The following is a 23,662-nucleotide window of genomic DNA, read 5'->3' as shown; positions in this document are numbered from 1 at the left end:
GATAGATAGATAGATAGATAGATAGATAGATAGATAGATAGATAGATAGATAGATAGATAGATAGATAGATAGATAGATAGATAGATAGATAGATAGATAGATAGATAGATAGATAGATAGATAGATAGATAGATAGATAGATAGATAGATAGATAGATAGATAGATAGATAGATAGATAGATAGATAGACAGACAGACAGACAGACAGACAGACAGACAGACAGACAGACAGACACCGTGGGGGTGGGTTGGTTTTGGTGTTGTTTGTTTTCTTTTTCTTTCTGTTTTTTTTCTTTTTTAAAGCAAATCTCTGCTGGTCCTGTTTTGGTTTCAATCATCACACATCCCTAGTTTTAATATACATGTTTAATGTGTGTTTTATACTGCAATATGTCACAATAAACAAGTCACACTGGTGTTATATACAGTCATGCTGCCTGGTTGCCAGGTTTAATAGGTGTATTTGAGCATAGAAATCCCCAAACTGGGCTGGATTTCAGCCTTTAATGACCACAGTTACTCAGAATATCCTCCTAAAACATCTTCAGCCCCTCCTGCAGTCTCAGGATTGTGCCTCGTCCTTCAACTCCTCCTCTTCCTCCTCCAGCTCCACCAGTGCTGCATGCCTATTGGCCTGTGATCCCTCTCTGAAGAGAACCTTCTTAATGACGCCAGCTTTAGGAGCTCGGATGGTGTGCTAGAAGGAAAGAAGACTGGCTCAGTGGGAAAGGCAGGAGTGTATACGGACTGAAAAGTAGAGCTGGACACCAGCAGTTGACTACTCAGATATTCGTCCGCAGGCTAGATATTCGTTTTTTATTTTGGGAGTTTTTTGGTGTTTATTTGGCTAAATGTAGGTTATCAATAAAGCCAAACTGCTAAATACTGTACTGGTCTGAGTTCTCTGGACAGGACCTGAGGTTTCTTTGCATAACACAGCTTTATTTGACAGACAGACAGACAGGCAGACAGACAGTAAGTGTGCCTGGAGATTCAAATTTTACAGGCCACAGATGTGCTTTCAACACAGGCCTTGGGTGTGAATTATTACATTTTATATTAGATTTATATTCATAAAATAACATTTTAAAGCAAAAAAAATTCTTTTAAAAGCAGGCGGTGTGAATTAATGTAAAATGTTATACTTTTTATATACTTTAGAGTTAAATTTTAAAAGTAAAAAAAACAATTTCTTACATTTTATTGAATTCTATATTATTTAAATTCATAAAATTCTTTAATTTTCTTAATTTTTAACATTTTCTTAAGATGCTTTGAATATTGACTGTCGATTACTGCTGAAGCCCCAGAGCCTAAAAATTGGTATCCAGGACAGGCGTACTGACAAGGGAAGACCTCAGCTTACCTCCATTTTCATGGCAATCATCACCACCAGAGGGTCTCCCTTCTGGACGGTGTCTCCTGCCTTCACGAGGACCTGCAGACACAGCATGAAGAACATCAGAAACATAGTTCGCTGTTAAAGTGACAGAAATATCAAACAAGACAAGCAGTGCTGATGTGATCTTAGACTCTGAGCTCCGTTTAAGCTGTTTCATCCTTTTCTCTCTCAGAGCGACGCAGAGAAACTCGTAGCTGCGTTTGTTCAGCAGAGTTGATCACTGTAATGGTCCTCTTACTGGAGAAAACGGTCCATCCTCTAGAACCCATGCAGAACCCAGCACGGATCCTCACAGCACCAACACAGAGAGCTCACATCACCCCGTCTACCCACTGCGCTGACCGCCTGGATCTGTTACAGAGAGTTTAAAGCTCTGCTGCTGGTCTTTAAAGCTCTAAATGACCTAAAAGCTCCTGAATGTGTGTCTGTTTATGATCTCAGATCTGCAGATTCTGACCTTCAAACACCTTCAGTAAAACAGAGAAAACAGGGAGAGACTCGTTCAGTTCCTCTGCTTCTAAACTGTGGAGCTCAGTTCAGCTTTTATTAGCCAGTCGAGCTCAGAGCTCACTTTCAATAAACATCTGAAAACGCAGCTCTTTAACTCGGAGCCTCAGTTAAACTCTACAGCTCTTTGGGGATCATCTGTTTGATCTGTTATTGACATATAATTTTATATTAACACTTCTATTACTGTTGACCTTTATCATCTGTCTGTAAAGCACTTCGAGCTGGCGCTGCTATGAAAAGGGGTCTATTATTATTATTATTATTATTATTATTATTATTATTATTATTATTACTATTATTCTTGTTAATTTTTTTAAAATGTAGTTAACACACAGTGGAGGCTTATAGCCCTCCGATTAGCATACTGTCACTATGATTTATTTTTTCAGATAATGTCATGTAGTATCTGATTATTTATTACACATCATTTGAGTTGAGTTGATGGTTTAGTCATGCAGTTAGCACCATGCTAACTGGTACATTTATTGATACATCAGCCCCAGAGCTCCAGTGTTACACTAAAGAAGCAAAATTCAATAATAGCACTAATATTATACTAATTATACTAATCATATCATTAATATTGAATTTGGCACATTTTATAAAGTGTTCATAAAGTGTTATTTCTTTCTTCTGTATCCTTGAATACAGCAGAGGGTTGTGTTACAGTACCTTCTCAATGGTGCCAGTCATGGGTGCCACAGCACCATCCTGGGCCCCTGAGCTGCTCACGCTAGCCAGGAATTTGGGCAAAGGCACATCCACCTGGGCACTGCCGTCCTGCAGACACATAACCAGACACACCTTAAAAAATAGTCTGTCAGAGCGACTGTGTGGATCATATGAACATTATAGAGCTTTTTAAATGAAACAGTAGAAGCCGTATCGCCCCCTACGCTTCCTGTAGTGTATTACAGACTGTCAGAGCGACTGTGTGGATCATATGAACATTATAGAGCTTTTTAAATGAAACGGTAGAAGCCGTATCGCCCCCTACGCTTCCTGTAGTGTATTACAGTCTGTCAGAGCGACTGTGTGGATCATATGAACATTATAGAGCTGTTTAAATGAAACAGTAGAAGCCGTATCGCCCCCTACGCTTCCTGTAGTGTATTACAGTCTGTCAGAGCGACTGTGTGGATCATATGAACATTATAGAGCTTTTTAAATGAAACAGTAGAAGCCGTATCGCCCCCTACGCTTCCTGTAGTGTATTACAGTCTGTCAGAGCGACTGTGTGGATCATATGAACATTATAGAGCTTTTTAAATGAAACAGTAGAAGCCGTATCGCCCCCTACGCTTCCTGTAGTGTATTACAGTCTGTCAGAGTGACTGTGTGGATCATATGAACATTATAGAGCTTTTTAAATGAAACGGTAGAAGCCGTATCGCCCCCTACGCTTCCTGTAGTGTATTACAGTCTGTCAGAGCGACTGTGTGGATCATATAAACATTATAGAGCTTTTTAAATGAAACAGTAGAAGCCGTATCGCCCCCTACGCTTCCTGTAGTGTATTACAGTCTGTCAGAGCGACTGTGTGGATCATATGAACATTATAGAGCTTTTTAAATGAAACAGTAGAAGCCGTATCGCCCCCTACGCTTCCTGTAGTGTATTACAGTCTGTCAGAGCGACTGTGTGGATCATATGAACATTATAGAGCTTTTTAAATGAAACAGTAGAAGCCGTATCGCCCCCTACGCTTCCTGTAGTGTATTACAGTCTGTCAGAGCGACTGTGTGGATCATATGAACATTATAGAGCTTTTTAAATAAAACAGTAGAAGCCGTATCGCCCCCTACGCTTCCTGTAGTGTATTACAGTCTGTCAGAGCGACTGTGTGGATCATATGAACATTATAGAGCTTTTTAAATGAAACAGTAGAAGCCGTATCGCCCCCTACGCTTCCTGTAGTGTATTACAGTCTGTCAGAGCGACTGTGTGGATCATATGAACATTATAGAGCTTTTTAAATGAAACAGTAGAAGCCGTATCGCCCCCTACGCTTCCTGTAGTGTACTACAGTCTGTCAGAGCGACTGTGTGGATCATATGAACATTATAGAGCTTTTTAAATGAAACAGTAGAAGCCGTATCGCCCCCTACGCTTCCTGAAGTGTATTACAGTCTGTCAGAGCGACTGTGTGGATCATATGAACATTATAGAGCTTTTTAAATGAAACAGTAGAAGCCGTATCGCCCCCTACGCTTCCTGTAGTGTATTACAGTCTGTCAGAGCGACTGTGTGGATCATATGAACATTATAGAGCTTTTTAAATGAAACAGTAGAAGCCGTATCGCCCCCTACGCTTCCTGTAGTGTATTACAGTCTGTCAGAGCGACTGTGTGGATCATATGAACATTATAGAGCTTTTTAAATGAAACAGTAGAAGCCGTATCGCCCCCTACGCTTCCTGTAGTGTATTACAGTCTGTCAGAGCGACTGTGTGGATCATATGAACATTATAGAGCTTTTTAAATGAAACAGTAGAAGCCGTATCGCCCCCTACGCTTCCTGTAGTGTATTACAGTCTGTCAGAGCGACTGTGTGGATCATATGAACATTATAGAGCTTTTTAAATGAAACAGTAGAAGCCGTATCGCCCCCTACGCTTCCTGTAGTGTATTACAGTCTGTCAGAGCGACTGTGTGGATCATATGAACATTATAGAGCTTTTTAAATGAAACAGTAGAAGCCGTATCGCCCCCTACGCTTCCTGTAGTGTATTACAGTCTGTCAGAATGGCCATACAAACATTTCATTGTTCTAAAGTGAATGAAGCATCAACCTTTTCCCATAATCCTCATCACTGATTAATCATTGCACCCCTAATACAACAGCCAATCATCAGCTACATTGGTGTGGCAACATCAAAGCTACCAGTGTTAATGAAGGAAACTCACCAAGGAGAAAAGGTGGACTTCGTTATCCACAATGACCAACTTGGGTCGAGACAAAACTCCGTTTACGCAGCAGCACAGGTACGTGGCTCTGCCCTCCTTCTGCAGCTCACCTGAGACCTGGAACACCTGACCTCCAATCTAACAGCACAAACAAGGAAGTTACAACTGATAGGTTTGTGCTAATTATGAATTAATTGAGAAAATGTTCAGTTTGCATTATAAAACATTGTATCCAGATTTGTGTTGGTTTTTGTTTTTACAAGAATTTGGAAATGCCAGGTGCTTTTTACATTAAGTTAAGATTTCATGATGAATAACTTAACGTCTCGGTAAATGTTCACTGATAATGATTATCAATTAATTATTAATTAGTTAATGATTATTTCTATTAGGGATGCACCAATTCCAAAATAGACATTTAGAAACATACATTTAGCAAAATCCTTCTATCCAAATTTTTGTTTTTTACAAAAACTTGAAAATGCCAGGTGCGTTTTACTTTGTGTTAAGATTTCACGATGAACGGACAAACAGAAATGCTCCAAAATTACTTGGACAAAAAATTTTCATTAACTTCTATTCAAAGTTATTGTTGTTTTTCTTTCTCCTGTGAAGTTGCAATGTTAGAGATACGAGATTTTATCCCAACAGCGATTATATGACAAAAAAAAAAGACATTTTTAGGATGTTTCAAAGTTAAATCAAATTTAATTTCATTGTTTTTATATTTACCCAGAGGAACAATATTTTCTTAAGATTGTCTCAGAGAAATAAAGCAGATCTCAACATTATATTAACGTTTAACTGAATTATTTCTCCTGAACCTAAAGAGGAGATTTCACCTCCTAAAGAGGAGATTAACATCAGCGTTTCACTGTGAGACGTTCTGATGATGAAGGAGAAAAGCGCGAGTTCTCCTTCTGCCCTGACCGACTGCTGAGAGGGTCCTGTGATCTAGAACAGAGCTGGATAAGAAAACGGTGAGATCTCACACTTTTCTTATGGAGATATTACTCAGCTGAGGCTGGGCTGAAACGAGTCAGACACTAAAGCGTTCAGCCACGTGAGACAACATTTTGATCAAAGTGAGAAAATCTGAGATTAATTTCAGAATCAGGAGAAAACGGATTAAGTCTTCTAAAAGGACTAAGCCACGTCGAGGAGAAGACCAAGAGGAAATTCATTTAGAACATTTCTTTCCTCTCGGTTTTAAAATTCCTTGCTATATACATAAACATATTACTACTACTACTACTACTACTACTACTACTACTACTACTACTACTACTACTACTACTACTACTACTACTACTTTTTAGTTATGATATCTGCTCCTAAACAGCAAAAAAAGGTATCGTCAAGTAAAATAATTTAATCATAGTCTTTTATTAAATATCATCTAATCTTTCTCCTGTTGAGACTGTTATAAGCTTAATTTAAGATTATTTCTACCTCGTTTCTAGACACGATTTACTTGTTTTAAGTCATTTTAGTAGGTAAAATTATCTCACTATATTTTTAAAAATGTGCTTGAAACCAGCCAAATTATCTGCCACTGTAGTGAGATAATATTACTCAATAAAATGACCTAAAACAAGTAATTAATGTCTTGGATATAATTATAATAAGTGCACAACCATCTCAACATGAGAAATATTAAACATATTGACTAGAATCAAGATCGTTTCACTTGACATGACACCATTTTTTTGCAGGGTATCATTGCTGCTCCATACCTCCATGCTGTATGTCCCATCTGGCTTGTATGTAACAGCCACGGCCACTTCTGCAAAAACATCAGATTCCATCATCGACTTCATGATGTCTCTGTATCGCAAACTGAATCAGATCTGTTCTGCTCGAGCAGCAGAGCAGATCTATAAAAAAAATCATTCAGCATGATCGATATCCTCCATCACACACATTAGAGCTCATCTATAATGCAGAGGAACATGCTATTCCAGGAAAACCTGCTTTACTTCCCTGACATGTAGAAGAATGGAGGGGTGTATTTTAATCAGCATAATCAATCATATGTGCATAAAAGAACATCATTAGAGTTCATACAGCACATTCTCCAACTCTGCAGTCCAGAACCAGAAGCAACGCAGCAGAACTCACATTTCAAAACACTTTCCTGTCAAGACGATGAGACTGGGAACATCTTTGATGTGTGACGGATGTCATTTCATTAACTATTTCATTTTTTTTATCATTAATTTAATTATGAACACCAGGCTCACATAACCTCATCAAAACCTAGTTGTGTTTAATAGAGAAAATGTTAATACATAAACAGCTTTTTTTTATTAAATTACACCTAAATTCCTGAGTTATATTAGCTTCACGCTAACAATGTTGAGCTTTCCACGATCCTCACACTGTGTTTAATATTATTTATGGCAGATTTACCAAAAACACGGACATTTGAAGCCTGTAAAACATTCCAGTAATATGGTCTTAACTTTATTTTGCAGTTTTACGGTGAATTTTCAGTAAATACTTGATTAAATGCACTGCAAAAATGGTAACTTGACAAGTGAAATAATCTCAAATCTAGTTAATGCTGCTAGACCTCCATCGTCCCTGGCTGGTCAGAAGTCAAGCCAAAGTTTATTTACGCATCACTTTTTACAGCAGGTGTTGTCACAAAGCAGCTTTACAGAAAAATCCGGGCCTGAGCCCCCATGAGCGTCGCCAATGGTGCCAATGGTGCCAATGGCAAGGAAAAACTCCCTAAGAGGAGGAGGAAGAAACCAAGAGAGGAGCCGAGACTCAGAAGGGGAACCCATCCTCCTCTGATCCACACCAGAGAGTAAACAGTGTTCTGATTGGTCTAAGAGCGGTTTCCGACCTGAAATCCCAAACTCAATCGACCCTGGAATAGGACAGATGTGAACTATTCAACTAGTCATGAGACAGTAAACCCAGGTTTAGACTGAACTAAGCTTAAAATGAGCCAGTTGGGCAAGAAATCCTGCTCCATGAGCTCCGTTCTCAGTGTTTGGCCCTGAACCCGAGCGCAGAGGTTCTGTTTGGGTGTTCGTGTTTATACTGGACACTCACTGTTTTCCCCCAGCTGCAGCATCAGGTTCCTGCAGAAGAGCATGTTGAGCTGGCTCCCGTCACCCAAGCCGAAAGGAGAATAAACATCTGCAACAGAAACGGTAGCGGTCAGCGAGGATTCCAGTTACCTTCATCCACATCAGAGGATTCCAGTCTCTTCCTTGAGTCTCACCCACTTTATGTTTTATTGTTCTTGTCTAGTTCCTAAAACACCTGGGCCAGGTAGCCGAGGGCTGTAAACACATACGTAATATGGCTAAACAGGTTTCAGTTTGACCCCATTCACACCTGGTCACTTCATGTGTTCTGAGGATTGTATCTGGATGAGGCCAAACCACATGAAAACACAAGTGTAACGTCACCCAGGATGCACTTAAAACAGATACAAGTCTGACCACTCAAACCACTTCAGGAGGTGGACTGAGACGCATTTGAGCCGCATGTCACAGCAGCGTAAACACATCCGTCTCTCTAAGACACAGTGTGTCCCAATTCAAGAGATGGACACGCCTTCATAGACCGCTTAGACTGCACAGACTGCTTAGACCCATGAAGGCTGAACCAGAATGAGGTGGTCTGTTCCCGCCCTCACCACAGCATCACGAAAGGCAGCTCCTCTCAAGTTCTTTTAAAGTCTCGCCCTAGTTTAAACCCAATATTTACATTTATTTATGTTTATATTTATATATATATATATTTCACATATATTTAAAAGTGTACTCTTAGGCCACCGTTTGCTTCTCTGCTGATGCTGCTATGCTCTTGAATCCGCGCCGGCACATAATAGACACAATGGGATATGTTGGCTGACGAAGGATCCACCTGTTGGATCCACCTGTTGCCACGGAAAAGAAGGACACATTTCTCGGGACAGCCCAGTCACACCGCTGTGACGCAATCGGCCTTCAAACGCAGCCTCTGAAAGACGCAGCCCCTGATTTGGGACACACTGACAGTGCAACCTCACAATACAACCGAAACCCCTCTCAGTTTTGGTGTGAAGTGGTTCAGACGTCTTTACAGTGGTGGTGATGGGAACCAGGCGTCGCCATGACTACAACACAGATATAGACACTTCATTTACCATCCAGAACCACCAGAGAACCTACACGAGTCTTCTGAGCTTATATGGAATGTTGATGATGGAAAACAGTGGAAAATCTGGAATAATAACTTCGCTTTGCCTTACAACACCTTGCAGGCCAAAAGCTTCACAAAACTATTATATAATTTCATGTAGGAACTTTCTGTGAGGAGCTTTTAGAGGTGGACGTCTGGTTCCTATCACCACCACTGTGAGCAGCTCTGACTCGATAAGTTTCTCTAGAGCAGAGCGTTTCACACCAAACCGCTCTGAATGACTCTGATTACATCTTAATCATTTAATTAAGTGGAAACTTTGAAAAAACGGTGGATGCCCCTGAATATCCATATCGGCGACAGTTTCCAGATCAGTCAGGCCCTGGATTTCACAGATGCATCTTTTCTGTGCAGCACCTCCAAAGATAGCATCAAACTATGAATTTGCATGTGGTGGAAAACGTGCATGTAATAGATGAGACAGACAGCAGTGTGGACTGTGTGTGACTTCTAACCGTCTGACTGTCGTACAAATTCCTGCGTGTGTGCCCTCTCGCGGAGCAGCAGGCCCAGCGCTGCCTGGCAGGCCTCCTCTGCTGTAGGGGCCACTGCAGGTGGGAAAAGCTGTTGGGAATGCTGTGGGATGAAGCTGGTGTGCACGTTCCCCGCTTCAAACTCAGGATGTCCCGACAGCTTCAGCAGGAAATTTATATTAGTGCTGAGACCTACAATCTGAGAGCAGAGGATAAGATTAAAATGCAGAGGCAGATGATTTAGAGTCATATGGAAATAAGAAAAAAACAACTGTTCGCTATAATAATGTGTAAACTTTACAGGATAACTCCTCCTATTTTTTTTTAAATTTCTGCATAATTAAACGCTTAAGATCGAGCTGTTCAACCTAACCTCCATCTGCCACATGCATAGAATATGAATGAAATCCAAAGACAATAATTTTGTGTTTTCCTGTAAAAGAATAGAAAATCTCACAGAAGCCAGTGGGCAGCTGCTAAAGCATAAACATTTATCAGATAAAACATAAAACTGAAAAACACGAGTTTCCCAGGCTTGTTTCAGCAGTTGTAATGAGTGATGTTCTCCAGCAGAGGGCAGGCTTACATTGTACTGCCGTAAGCAGTAGCGGAGCTTCTTCAGCGCGGCAGAGCGATCCTCCCCCCACACCACCAGCTTGGCAATCATGGGGTCATAATGAACAGAAACCTCATCTCCTAAAACACAGACGCAAAGAGAACTCGGCTCAGCAAGTCGAGAAGACATGTCTTTATTTTCCTCTATGGAGAGAAATTCATAAATTGAAATGCAACCACTAAAGAGGAAAAACTTGAAATGCAAGGAACATTTTCCATGGTTACAGCAGAATGCATGTTGAAAAGAAAAGCAAATCCTCTACTGCTGAATTAATGTTGGAACAGAATACAATCCACCTCAAACACGTAATCAATGCACAGCTAAACTGCTTTCCACCGCGCAGTACTGAAAACACGTACGCCTCATTAAATTGCAAACAGTGAAAAAAGTGAAATGCAGTGCACGAGATTGCATTTAAACAGTGATGTGCAGAAAACATGCCACAATGAAATGTATAAGGCCCATTACACTGATTAAAAGTAGTTTGAAGTACAGCGCTGATTACCCATGAAGGTAGAATTTGTTCAACTCTGACACCAGTGCAGCTTTTTGGTTCTGAATGCTACTTTTCTGTGAAGATTTCAAGCAACATGAAATCAGTGCACTTTAGCTTTTGACACACCCTGAACGTCACTATTGAAAAATGTTACATGTGCCTTGCATTACACATTTTCTCCACTGAATTTTCTGCAAAATTGCACTTCAATTTGTGGCCCTGCAGTTACCATTTGCAAGAAACATACGGCAATTTCAGAGTTTAGGGTTCAAATGTGTTCTTACTGCATCCACATCGATGTAAACTCAACAGCGGCTTCTAACTACGGGCAATATTCCAAAATGTTTATCGTTATCATAAATTGTCACAATATGCTTTCGATATTGTGGATATCGCCAGTACTTAAAGAACACTAACTCGTGTTTTGTACAAGGGGGCAAAATCGGACCCATTTAATTGGATTGGACCATTTGTAAAACACTGAATAAAAATCATTGCAGTTACAGATTTTATTATTATTATTATTATTATTATTATTATTATTATTATTATTATTATATTTGTAAATGTAGCACTACAGGTTCTACTTTGTCTGTTCCAACTTATTAAATCTCAGAAAATTTCAGAAAAATACCATGATGCATATCGTGTACCATGAAAAAGTATTGTGATATGATATTTTTGCCCTTTCGTCCACCCCTACGTGCTACTCAGAGCAGATGGGTTTGTAAACATCTGCCAGACCAACACTGCAGAGAAGAGATTTAGGACCAGCCTGGTGTGAAGGGAAATTCCTAAAAGGCTAATATTGTGAAAAACTGATTTTTCCTTTTTTTTTTATTAATAAAAGGACTTGAAGTAGTTCTCGTAACGACTGTAACGCTTCTGTAATGCCACCAAAACCAACACCGTGCCTTTCACATGACATTAGATGGACAGTGCTGGTTGGGAAAACACTGAGACTGAATGACACTCACCCTCTCGGACTCCAGTCTCGATGCGCGTGTGTTCGTCCGGCTGCGGAGTGGACAGGTGCCTGAGGTGACCGGCTCCAGGCAGGAAGTCATTGCTGGGGTCTTCAGCGTAGATTCGGGCTTCAAAGGAGTGACCTCGGAGCACAATGTCGCTCTGAGAGAGAGGGAGTTTCTCCCCAGCAGCCACCTGAGATACAAACCACATTCCTATTCTTCTAATTCAAACTCTCTGGCTTGACTGTTCACGTTTGTAAAGAATTGCCACAATCTAAGAGATTCTCATATTTACTCCCACTGAGGTCTCCATAAGCTTCTTCTTAAGCCAGAGACTCCTAGGAGTGTTTAGAAACTACAAGAGGTGCAATGAAAATCACTGCTGTCCAAAGAAAACCATGCATCTCCACTTTTGCCGATCTTTATGTTTCTACTGAATTTCAACACCCCAGAGCTAATTTATGGTGTGTGAGAATTTCATGGTGACTGGACAAATAGAAACCCCCCGAAATCAACTTGGAATAAAACCTCTTTACATTAACTTACAGTAAAGAGTGAGACCATTTCTCCTGTAAACGTAGTGTTGGAGATGCTTGTTTTTCTTTGTGTGGCGTCACTCACTCGAGTCTCAGTGCTCATCATAATGCACAGATCTGATTGGTTGAATAGCACCATGTGTGATATTTACAACGCATGCAATTGGTCTGCGAGTCTCCTGGGCCACTAATGCGGCACCGTAAAGGCTAGAAAAGCTACAGCGGTTAAAATAGGACCACCCTGTCAAAATGAAAGAATTCTCCATAGTTTATCGGTTATAAGTCCAGGTCTGCAGAGGACAGCGTTTGGGTATGGACTCGTACCGCGGTCCACCTATTAGTGACCTCTGTGTGAGTGTGACGACTATTCTCTCGCAGCCTACACCTTTTAGAGAAGGTTTAAAGCTCCACTGCTGGTCTTTAAAGCTCTAAATGACCTTAAAGAGCCTGAACGTCTGTCTTTTTATGATCTTAGATCTGCAGATTCTGACATACAGACACCTTCATTAAACACAGTTCTTCTGCTTCTAAACTGTGGAGCTCAGTTCAGCTTTTATTAGACAGCCGAGCTCAGAGCTCACTTCTAATAAACTCTTTACCTTAATTCAAACTCTCCATCTCTTTTTAGTCTGATCTGTGTCATTGCCATATATGCTTTTACATTAATACGTTCTTCTATCGCTGTTAAGCTTTATCACCTGTCTGTAAAGCACTCTGAGCTGCCATTTAAGTGACTAAGTGACTCTTATTAGTGCCACAACGGGGAAATTTCACCTCTGCAATCTGTGTAGTGACTCACCACATACACACTGGTGAACAGCACACACACACACACACACACACTAGCCCTAATGACAGCACCCGGGGAGCAGTTGGGGGTTAGGTGTCTTGCTCAAGGGCACTTCAGTCACGTACTGTCGGCTCAGGGGATCAAACCGGCGACCTTCTGGTCACAAGGTTGGACCCCTAACCAGACGGGCACCATCACTTGGGGAATTAACAGTGGTGGACCGATTTGCATATTATGGTTTGTTTGTACTGGCGCCTATAGCAGAGCTGAACCAGAGGAGGCGCTGCAGAGGCTGAACTGACCACAATAATGTTGCATTTTGACTGCTGGATCAATAGGATTTATACCATCAATCACTAAAAAGCATTTTCTTTTGATCAGGTTCAGGTTTCTCACCCTGAGCTGCCACTCCACCAGGTCTGTGCCTGTGATCATCTCAGAGACCGGGTGCTCCACCTGCAAACGAGTGTTCATCTCCATGAAGTAGAAATTGTGCTGAGCGTCCATGATGAACTCCACGGTGCCTGTGAACAGAAAGCAGCACCATAAGAGCCCCGACAGACAGCCTTTCACAGAGAATATACACCAATCAGGCGTAACATCGTGACCACCTCCTCGTTTCTACGTTCACTGTCCACTTTATCAGCTCCACTGACCGTATAGCTGCACTCTGTAGTTCTACAGTTACAGACTGTAGTCCATCTGTTTCTCTGATACTCTGTTACCCTGTTCTTCAGTGGTCAGGACCCCCATGGACCCTCACAGAGCAGGTACCGTTTGGGTGGTGGGTCATTCTCAGCACTGCAGTAACACTGACGTAGTGGTGGTGTGTAAGTGTGTGTTGCGCTGGTCTGAGTGGATCAGACACAGCAGTGCTGCTGGAGTTTTTAAACCCTGTGTCCACTCCCTGTCCACTCTATTAGACACTCCTACCTCGTCGGTCCACCTTGTAGATGTAAAGTCAGAGACAACAGCTCATCTGCTGCTGCACAGTTTGTGTTGGTCATCCTCTAGTCCTTCATCAGTGGTCACAGGACGCTGCCCACAGGACGCTGCTGGCTGGCTATTTTTGGTTGGTGGACTATTCTCAGTCCAGCAGTGACACTTTAAAATTGTGTTTAAAAACTCCAGCAGCACTGCTACGTCTGATCCACTCGTACCAGCACAACACACACTAACACACCACCACCACGTCAGTGTTACTGCAGTGCTGAGAATGACCCACCACCCAAACGGTACCTGCTCTGTGAGGGTCCATGGGGGTCCTGACCACTGAAGAACAGGGTAACAGAGTATCAGAGAAACAGATGGACTACAGTCTGTAACTGTAGAACTACAGAGTGCAGCTATACAGTAACTTCACACACCAAATATGATTTAAATAAGCATAACGTGTTTTTTGTCAAATTGTCACTTTAATTGATGTATTACCTGCTCCCACATAGTTCACTGCTTTAGCTGCTCGGACTGCAGCCTCTCCTAGTTTACGCCTCACTTCAGGACTAATACCGGGCTGTAATCAAACACAAACACAGTAAAGAGAAGAAACATCACACCCCAAGAAGTGCTGAGGATATTAATACAACAAACAACATAAAAATGCTTAATGGTATCAGACAGACCCCCAACTGCTCCCCGGGTGCTGCGGATTGGGCTGCCCACCGCTCCGGGCAAGTGTGCTCACTGCCCCCTAGTGTGTGTGTTTGTGTGCTCACCAGAGTGTATGTGTATTAGCGAGTGTGCCAGTGCTCTGTAACTTTAGATTAACAGGACATATTTAAGAGATGAAAAGCCACACTCACCCCTGGCGCCTCCTCAATGATCTTCTGATGTCTCCTCTGTACGCTGCAGTCCCTCTCGAACAGGTACACCGCACCGCCATGCTGATCTCCAAACACCTGCACCTCCACATGCCTCAACAGGAACAGAATCAGGTATAAACACATCATCAAAAAAAGAGCAGAATCTGCTTGGGCGTTGGGCAGGGATGTGCTTTTAGACTAATTCTGATATTTGAGTATACATAATAGTGCATATTTGTTGTTTTACATTTCCTATTCTTATTATTAAGTTGTTTTTTTTTTAAAGTTGTTTATTCTGATTTAATTTGTACTACTAAATTTACTCTTACAATTCATAATAATAATAATAATAATAATAATAATAATAATAATATTATATTTAGTATTTAATGCATTTTTACAATCTAATTTTTTCAATCCCTGATTTCTGTCTTGGCTCTGCTACACTGTAAATGAGGGTCACCCTCAATGAGTGTAAATAAAACTGAATCGGCTGATTGACTGGTCATTTTATCTACATGTAGCTGAACAAGATGGGTGGACAGTTATTCAGAGTGTTGGTTGTGCATGTCATCAAACAGAAAAAAAAATTCAGGTGCAACTCCAACTCCAGCCTGTGGGGGCAGTATTTCACAATGTTTGAGATATATAGGCGAGGAGGGTCTGGGTTCGATTCCCCAGCCGGGTGACCGGGGTCCTCTCTGTGTGGAGTTTGCATGTTCTCCCCGTGTCTGCGTGGGTTTCCTCTGGGTTCTCCGGTTTCCTCCCACAGTCCAAAGACATGCAGTCAGGCCAATTGGACGTGCTAAACTGCCCCTAGGTGTGAGTGACTGTCTATGTCTGTCTGTCTGCCCTGCGATGGACCGGCGACCTGTCCAGGGTGTATCCTGCCTTCCGCCTGATCTCCATTTTTGTCGATTTTCTGTTTTTGACATTTGAAAATACCTATTGTTCTTTACACTGTGTGTAAACTGCTTAATAACAGACCAACAGAAATGGGCCAAAATGACTGGGGGGGGGGGGGGGGGGGGGGTTCTGGTTCCATTGACGTACATTAAAAGTAAAGTATGTTTTTCCCCTTCTCCTGTATAGGAACTGTATAGTTCATGGTAATTATCTTAAGACAGGCCTAAACGTTTGCACAACGTTTGCTGTATATATAGCCGTTACAATGCTATCCTTACCTGGGGTTCTCCACAAACTTCTCCACCAGCATGACGTCGTCGTTGAACGACTTGCGGGCTTCTCTTCGTGCCGACTCCAGCTGCTCGTGAAACTCAGCTTCAGAGCGTGCGATGCGCATTCCCTGCGAGAGACAAGAGTCAGTCTAAAAATGCGTTCATCAGTGCGTAAACTCCTCCGAGGATCAGACCTCCACAAGCACGGCTTACCTTTCCACCTCCACCTCGTACGGCTTTGATCATAACCGGGTAGCCGATCCTGGCAGCTTCGGCCTGAAGCCTCTCGTCCGACTGGTCCTCTCCATGGTAACCCTCGATGATCGGCACGCCAGCAGCAGACATGATGTGTTTGGAAGTGCTGATACAAAACGCACAAGATGAATAAATATAATAGAATAAAGTAATAAATTACTTTGGTAAACATTTCATCTCATTCAGGAATCTGACATCACTGTGGAGTGAAAAGTCTGGTGAGCACCTCTTGATGCCCATGTCTCGGATAGCTGATGAAGGCGGGCCGATGAAGATGATGCCTTCCTGTTTGCATAATTCTGCAAACTCGGTGTTCTCGGAGAGGAAACCGTATCCAGGATGGACGGCCTGTAGCAAGACACACAGATCCGAACAGGGCGAGGCATGAGATACGGCTGAAATCCAAAATCACAAAGCCTGAAGACGCCTTCACAATGCATCACATTTCACTTTTCTGAGGTTTAGTAAGTTAGAAGAGACACAGTGCACCAGGTAGAGACACTCAAACATGCTGCCAGTATAATGGGAGCGTTTTGCGTAAAACAAAAACTGCTATCCAAACGTTTTTTGGTGCTTTGTGATACGCTAGACTGAGGCCCAATCCCATTTCACCCCTCGCCCCTACCACTGAGCCCTTAGACCTCTGTTTTGCGCTCTTAGCGGTGTTGTGTCCCAATTCTTGTTGAGATAGAGGGGTGGGGTGAAGTGTTGGGGCTACATGACCCTCCAAACAGAGGTTTCTCAGAGACTCCAGACAGAGAGAGACGAGAAAAAAAGAAAAAACGGCAAGACGGAGAACAAGAGACCGAAGAAACCCACAAACGTGAGAATTTTCTCCGCTAAAAAAGTACGATAATCACCGTTTTATCTTAGTTTAATGTGGTTTCGGTGGATTTTGGTCGTTTTACTTCATAACAAGCATAAAAAATAAAATAAAATCACTAATAGCGTGCTAATGTCTCAGTAGCCAGCTCGCTAACGTTCCCGTTCCACCTTAAATAGTCCAGCAGTTCTGACGCCTGAAGTGCCAGAATGTCACTGCTGCTCCATTTAAGGTGGAACGGGGAAATTAGAACGAGAATCTGGAGAATCTCTGACTTCAGCTTCACATCACTGAAGAATTAGGGGGGGTGATAATAAATAATTGCCCCCCTCTTTGAAGGCGTAAAACCGTCATCTTAGGAACGAGATGCTTCAGCTGTCTGGTTCCTATCACCACCACTATGAACGATTCTGACAATATTCTCTAGAGCACTCAGGTTTGACTGTGTTTCACATCAAATCCTTCTGCTTAGACTACAATTCTGTAATCAACTGAAGTCATTATTATTGTTTAGAAGCGTACATGCAGCTTGCTGTGGCCTGCAGGGCCTCCTGGTGTGGCAGCTATAGGAGTTTTGGGTTTGCTGTTGGCTCTAACGGTGAAACAATCCGCAGCAGTAGGTTAACAGGAACTGAACTCCGAAGACCGTGGCTAACATCTGGCTTACACCATCTGATGCATTTAAAACGCAGTCTGACGAGTCGACAGCACGAGTCAGAGCCGTGTGCTTCCAACATCAGAGCCAGGCACCAACAGTGGAAGCAAACAAACTCAAAACACAAGATGAACTTGCACTGCATCTGTATCTGCAGCACTGGACTGCGCACTGCGTAGTGTGGACCGTGGACAGTGTGAGTGAACAGGGACGTTACCTGTGCAGAGGACTTCTTCGCAACTTCCAGAACTTTCTCCATACACAAGTAACTCTGCTGTGACGGAGCTGCTCCGATGTGATAGGCTTCATCTGCCTGAATTCAAATAATAATAACCAGTTCATGTCATGCAGAAGTGGCATCAACTTCACACCATCACACCAAATATCAATTACTGATAATCAATCACACGATATTCTTTCACTTTATAAACACAGTGCAGGCGAGATGCTTTTTGCTCCGTGATCTTTTTCCACAGTTGTGTTTGCAACATGTTTGCACTAAGAAAATGTTAACGTTGCAACACTTGAAGAGCAACCACAACGTCTCTTTTTCTCACCATGGCCACATGCATAGAATGCCTGTCAGCATCGCTGTACACAGCCACCGAACGGACACCCATCTTTTTCGCTGTCCGCATCACTCTGCACGCTATTTCTCCTCTGTTGGCGATGAGGACTTTCTCGATCCTCCCTGCAGACACAAAAAATTCGTGCCTTTTCTATCTCAGAGCGACGGAGAGAAACTTGATCATTGCATTTGTTGCATGTACCGTATAGCTGCTCTCTGTAGTTCTACAGTTACAGACTGTAGTCCATCTGTTTCTCTGATACTCTGTTACCCTGTTCTTCAGTGGTCAGGACCCCCATGGACCCTCACAGACCAGGTACTGTTTGGGGGGTGGTGGTGTGTTAGTGTGTGTCGTGCTGATGCGAGTGGATCAGACACAGCAGTGCTGCTGGAGTTTTTAACACTGTGTCCACTCACTGTCCACTCTATTAGACGCTCCTACCTTGTCGGTCCACCTTGTAGATGTAAAGTCAGAGACGACAGCTCATCTGCTGCTGCACAGTTTGTGTTGGTCATCCTCTAGTCCTTCATCAGTGGTCACAGGACGCTGCCCACAAGACGCTGTGGTCTGGGTATTTTTGGTTGGTGGTCCAGTGACACTGAGGTGTTTAAAAACTCAAGCAGCACTGCTGTGTCTGATCCACTCACACCAGCGCAACACACACTCACACCACTACCACGTCAGTGTTACTGCAGTGCTGGGAATGACCCACCACCCAAACAGTACCTGCTCTGTGAGGGTCCATGGGGGTCCTGACCACTGAAGAACAGGGTAACAAGAGTATCAGAGAAACAGATGGACTACAGTCTGTAACTGTAGAACTACAGAGTGCAGCTATACGGTCAGTGGAGCTGATAAAGTGGACAGTGAGCGTAGAAACGAGGAGGGGGTCATGATGTTACGCCTGATCAGTGTAAATAAAAAATATTATCATTGATAAATTATTGCATAACCACATGTAGGATAAGTTTTAAGTATCGTCCTGTGTAAAGCACTTTGAGATTTCAATAAAAATAATAAAACTAGAATAAAAATGTAGAATAATATTATTTTTATTATTGTTACTACAACAACTTGCACCACAATATGCTTTTGTGAAAGTATTATAGATGTCGGCACTGCTTCTCGAATACAGAACAACTGCATAACTTAAAAAGGCAGATTTAATCAAGTATAGAGCCTGTAAACAACAACAAGTCTGAATTGAGGTAAACAGATATAAAAACTTGGCCCAGTCCAATGAATCTTGTGGCCAACAGTCAACAATAATACAACAGAAGGTGTTCAGACCGACTGTCTCTTCTTAAACTGTGCAATTCAGCAAACTCGACTTTTACAGCCTTTCTGAAACGTGGCAATGCCGTTTTACATTCTGCCTAGAGCCATTTTAAAGGGAAACTCCACCGATTTTTCAAGAAATCTGCATAATAAAATGGTTAAGATGTAAACGAAGTCATTCAGAGTGGTTTGGTGCAAAATACTTATTTCTAGAGAAACTTAGTAAGTCAGAACTTTTCACAGTGGTGGTGATAGGAACCAGACGTCTGAAGAGTTTAAGGCCTCTAAAAGCCACAGAAAGCTATTACACGAAATGGTTATGAATACTAATGATGTCTCAAACACGGTTTAATGTTAGTTTTGACCTAAAACATAATTTATGCAATTTATTCTAACCAGGGATACATGACGGGTGTTCTAAGGCTAAATAGTCCCCACAGAAAACTCATTATTCCAGATTTTCCACTATTTCCCATCATCAACATTCCATATAAACCCAGGAGACTCGTGTAGGTTCTCTGGTGGTTCTGGATGGTAAATAAAGTGTCTATATTTGTGTTGGAGTCATGGCGACGCCTGGTTCCCATCACCACCACTGTAAAGAAAACAGTCAGTAAGCTTCTCTACTCTAATGAACTATTTCGCATCAAACCACTCAGAACGACACCGTTTACATTTCAACTGCTGAATTATGCAGAGATTTAGAGAAACTGGTGGAATTCCCCTTTAAGGAGTGCAATTTTCATAAACCATCAACATTTTAACTTTAGCCTAATAAGTCAGAGCTCATGAACTGCCTGTAGGTGTCAGGCCGAAAAACCCATGTTCTATATACGTGATATCACAACCATCACAACTACCTGGTATTCTCCAACACCCTCTTCAACTCCATACCATAAAAATGGGATATTCTGATCTTTTTGGCTTAAAAAACAGGCCTGGAAAGAAATGTATAGAAAATAATTGCATTTAAATCACAATTGCTATATTGGTCAGGAAAATCACAATTTGATATTTTCCCCAAATCGTTCAGCCCTAATTCTGCCGGTTCCAAATTCTCAGAATAACTAAATATTGTGATACTTAATTGTGACTCATGAGAACGTTTTCTATAACATGGTGTCAGATTTCGTCCTAACGGCCACTCTAAACAGCAGCTGTGGCAATACAGCAGCCTGCATAATGTATATCATCTAATTTGAGAACATTGTTGAGATCGTGTTGATCATGTTGCATTCAAGAGGGGGCCAGAGGTGACTGGGGGCATCCTGACATGAAGCATGCCCACCCTTCAGGCCACACACTTACGGAGACAGTCAGTCACGCAGGCAACAATGAAAATCTGCCCTCTGGTTAGTTACCAGTCAGTTATAGGAGTCTGAATTGAAATAACGCTGCCTGTAATTAGTTTACTGCGCTGGTGGCGACTGTGCAATCCTTTTGATTGGCTATGCCAACCCTGCGTGTGCTGTAGGCTTCCTTGTTAAAGGACTCCTGGTCCTGGCTCTAAAGACAGAGCGGTCTAAAAATTCTACCCAATTTAGTTTTGGCAATAACTGTGTAGCTACAATATTTCATTCATACTGAAAATCAATGCATCACTATTTACTTCATCTTAATTCAGTAACGCTATTTTATTTCGTTTTCTTCTCCTGGCAGCGTGACACCCCAGTTAAATCTCTGGGTCTAACCGGGTCACCCCACTCTGAAAGTTCTAGCTACGCTCCTGGTTGCACTTACCCACTGATGCATGCCTCACCCAGCTCTTGGTCCATATTAGTTTCCTGCATCGGGGGGAAGAGACAATAGAGGTCATTTCACTCCAGAATGAGGCAGGTTTTGTAAACAAACAGACTTTCCACTGTCAAGGACACAACAGGAGGGAGAGGACTTGGGTCATATTCAGTTGAAAGGGAGGTTCAGAAGTACGGAAGCCCATTTCCACCACTGGGGGAAAAAATGATATATCGCTGCCGTCAGAAGAAAACCTAGCGTCTGCGTTTTTGGCCTTTTTTTGACGTAATTAGAAAACGCCCGTTGCCCCTCACATTTTGAGTAAATTTCATGATGAATGGACCGAAAGAAACGGCCCAAAATCACTTGTAAAAACCTCTGGATCCTCTGACTTCCATTAAAAATAAAGTATGTTTTTTCCTTCTCCTGTAAAGTCACCACTGTGGGGACACGACGTTTTCTAATGACCGCGATTTACGGCCAATTAGCCGGTCATAATAATGACAAAGTCTAAGACGAACTTTGTAAATCCCAGAGGAAATTCGTGCCAAATTGTTGTGCTGCTCAAAAAAAAAAAATACAAAACTAGTATAAAAACAATAAACTATAAATATACCATATAAATATGCCCAATAAAACTACAACAAAAAGCAGAATAAATGTATTAAAAAATAAGTAAGCTAACATAGAAAAGTTGAAAAGTGATATTGCACATGATATTAACAGTCACGCTGGAAACGATATTGAAAACTAACAGAAAGTAATTACTGCACATGGTATTGAACAATAATGTTATATGAATGCAAACATAACGTTACTTTCTCATAATTAGGAAAGAAATTGTCATTATTATGAAATACATAGTCATAGGGGTGGGCGATATGACTATTTTATCATAACAAATTATGGCAGATATATTCAGTATTTAGAGAACACTGACTACGTGTCTCATTACAGAGCCTAATTAGGCATGCTTAATTGGATTTAGTGCGGCGTGGTCTGTAAATTACTGAATAAGTATCACTTTAGTTGCACAATCTTTTTATTATTACTACTGTGTATGGCACTAAAGGTTCTGCAATGTCCGTTTCAAGTTATTAAATCTTAGAAAAACTAAATATCGTGATGCGTCTCGTGAAAATATATTAAAGTATACAATATTTTTACCATATCGCCCGCCTCTACTATTCATACACTCTTCTCCAGTGGAGGAAACGTGCTTCCATACAAAAGCCACGTTGGGTTCATCAACTACTCCGTTACACCCACTTTTAGCCTGAGAATAGACCAAAGAGGTGGTTGGTTGGTGTAGTGGGTAACACAGCCTTCCATGCTGTAGACTGGGGTTCAATGCCCCACCTGGGTAACCACCCTACACTGTACCAATAAGAGTCCTTGGGCAAGTCTCCCAACACCGCCTTCGCCTTCCTGTGTAAAATCATCAAATTGTAAGGTGCTCTGGATCACAGCGTCTGCCACAGGCTTTAAGGGGGCAGTCGTGGGCTGGAGGTTAGGGAAGGTCGCCGGTTTGATCCCCAGCACCGACAGTCCATGACTGAGGTGTCCTTGAGCAAGACACCTAACCCCCAGCTGCTCCCCGGGCGCCGTGGATAGGGCTGCCCACCGCTCCGGGCAAGTGTGTTCACTGCCCCCTAGTGTGTGTGTGGTGTTTCACTTCACGGATGGGTTAAATGCGGAGGTGGAACTTCCCCGTTTGTGGGATTAAACAAGTATCACTTGACTTACTGTAATACACCCAGTGTGAACCAACACCCCAAGCACATCCACCCTGGGTGTCTTTCACCTTGCAGCTGAAGCTGCTCCGCACACAGAGCGGCTGCTGTTATCCCGAGAACCTGTGAAGCAGCTGAAGCAGCGCAGACGAAGCTGAGCACTTTTTCTGAGCTGCTTTTTGGTGTAAAACGTCTGTTTGCAGGACAGTTTAGTCGGTTAACCTCAGAAATTGAGCAGGAATCACCAGCAGCCAGGCAACTCTGTCGCTTTCGCAGTGAACCCAGGAGATAAACGCAACGCGTTCTCCCTAATTCGTGCCCACTCGTTACTGTCCGCTAAACAGACGAATGCCAGAAGTGTACCGGGCAGATAAAGAGCTTAAATAAGTGTGAAATCTTACTGTATCTGAGCTCTCAGTCCGCGACTGAGCGGGGTTTGCAGGACAGCTGCCATCTTCACAAACTAAGCTAAGCTAAGTTACGCTAAGCTAAGCTAACCGACCGCTTAAAACCGGCTCATTTCCATCGGCCGATTTAACAGATATCACGGCTTCCTTTTCTGCGGTGAAGCAGAAGTCGACCAGCTATTTATTCCGGGTCTCCGACGGAACGGAGCTCGAATAATAACGTAGATAATAATGACAGGTGAGCTAATGTTGCCTAGCCAGCGAGCGGTTTTGAGCCTCACGGCGGCCCGTAGTCGGTTTTAACCAATAGGATTAGAGGATGCG

The 23,662-nt window shown here is 42.3% G+C and overlaps 1 protein-coding gene across 1 annotated transcript; it reads right to left on the bottom strand.

Moving 5' to 3' along the window:
- Positions 1 to 349: 349 nt before the first annotated feature.
- On the bottom strand, positions 350 to 23,627 carry mccc1 (methylcrotonoyl-CoA carboxylase 1 (alpha)). The gene is made up of 19 exons (XM_037545577.1): positions 23,333 to 23,627; positions 21,205 to 21,248; positions 18,175 to 18,308; positions 17,835 to 17,930; positions 16,366 to 16,487; positions 16,098 to 16,245; positions 15,891 to 16,012; positions 14,707 to 14,818; positions 14,336 to 14,417; positions 13,301 to 13,428; positions 11,588 to 11,771; positions 10,085 to 10,194; positions 9,481 to 9,697; positions 7,886 to 7,972; positions 6,556 to 6,605; positions 4,820 to 4,957; positions 2,586 to 2,693; positions 1,368 to 1,439; positions 350 to 698 (listed from the first exon to the last, which is right to left on the bottom strand). Exons 1-19 carry the CDS (start codon positions 23,383 to 23,385, stop codon positions 564 to 566), a joined length of 2,142 nt encoding a protein of 713 aa, XP_037401474.1. The 5' UTR covers positions 23,386 to 23,627; the 3' UTR covers positions 350 to 563.
- Between the last annotated feature and the right edge of the window lie 35 nt (positions 23,628 to 23,662).

Source organism: Pygocentrus nattereri, chromosome 15 (assembly GCF_015220715.1).
Source record: "Pygocentrus nattereri isolate fPygNat1 chromosome 15, fPygNat1.pri, whole genome shotgun sequence".
Classification (NCBI taxonomy): Eukaryota; Metazoa; Chordata; class Actinopteri; order Characiformes; family Serrasalmidae; genus Pygocentrus; species Pygocentrus nattereri.
The sequence above is the reverse complement of the archived record's forward strand: the minus strand, read 5'-3'. Positions and strand labels throughout refer to the sequence as shown.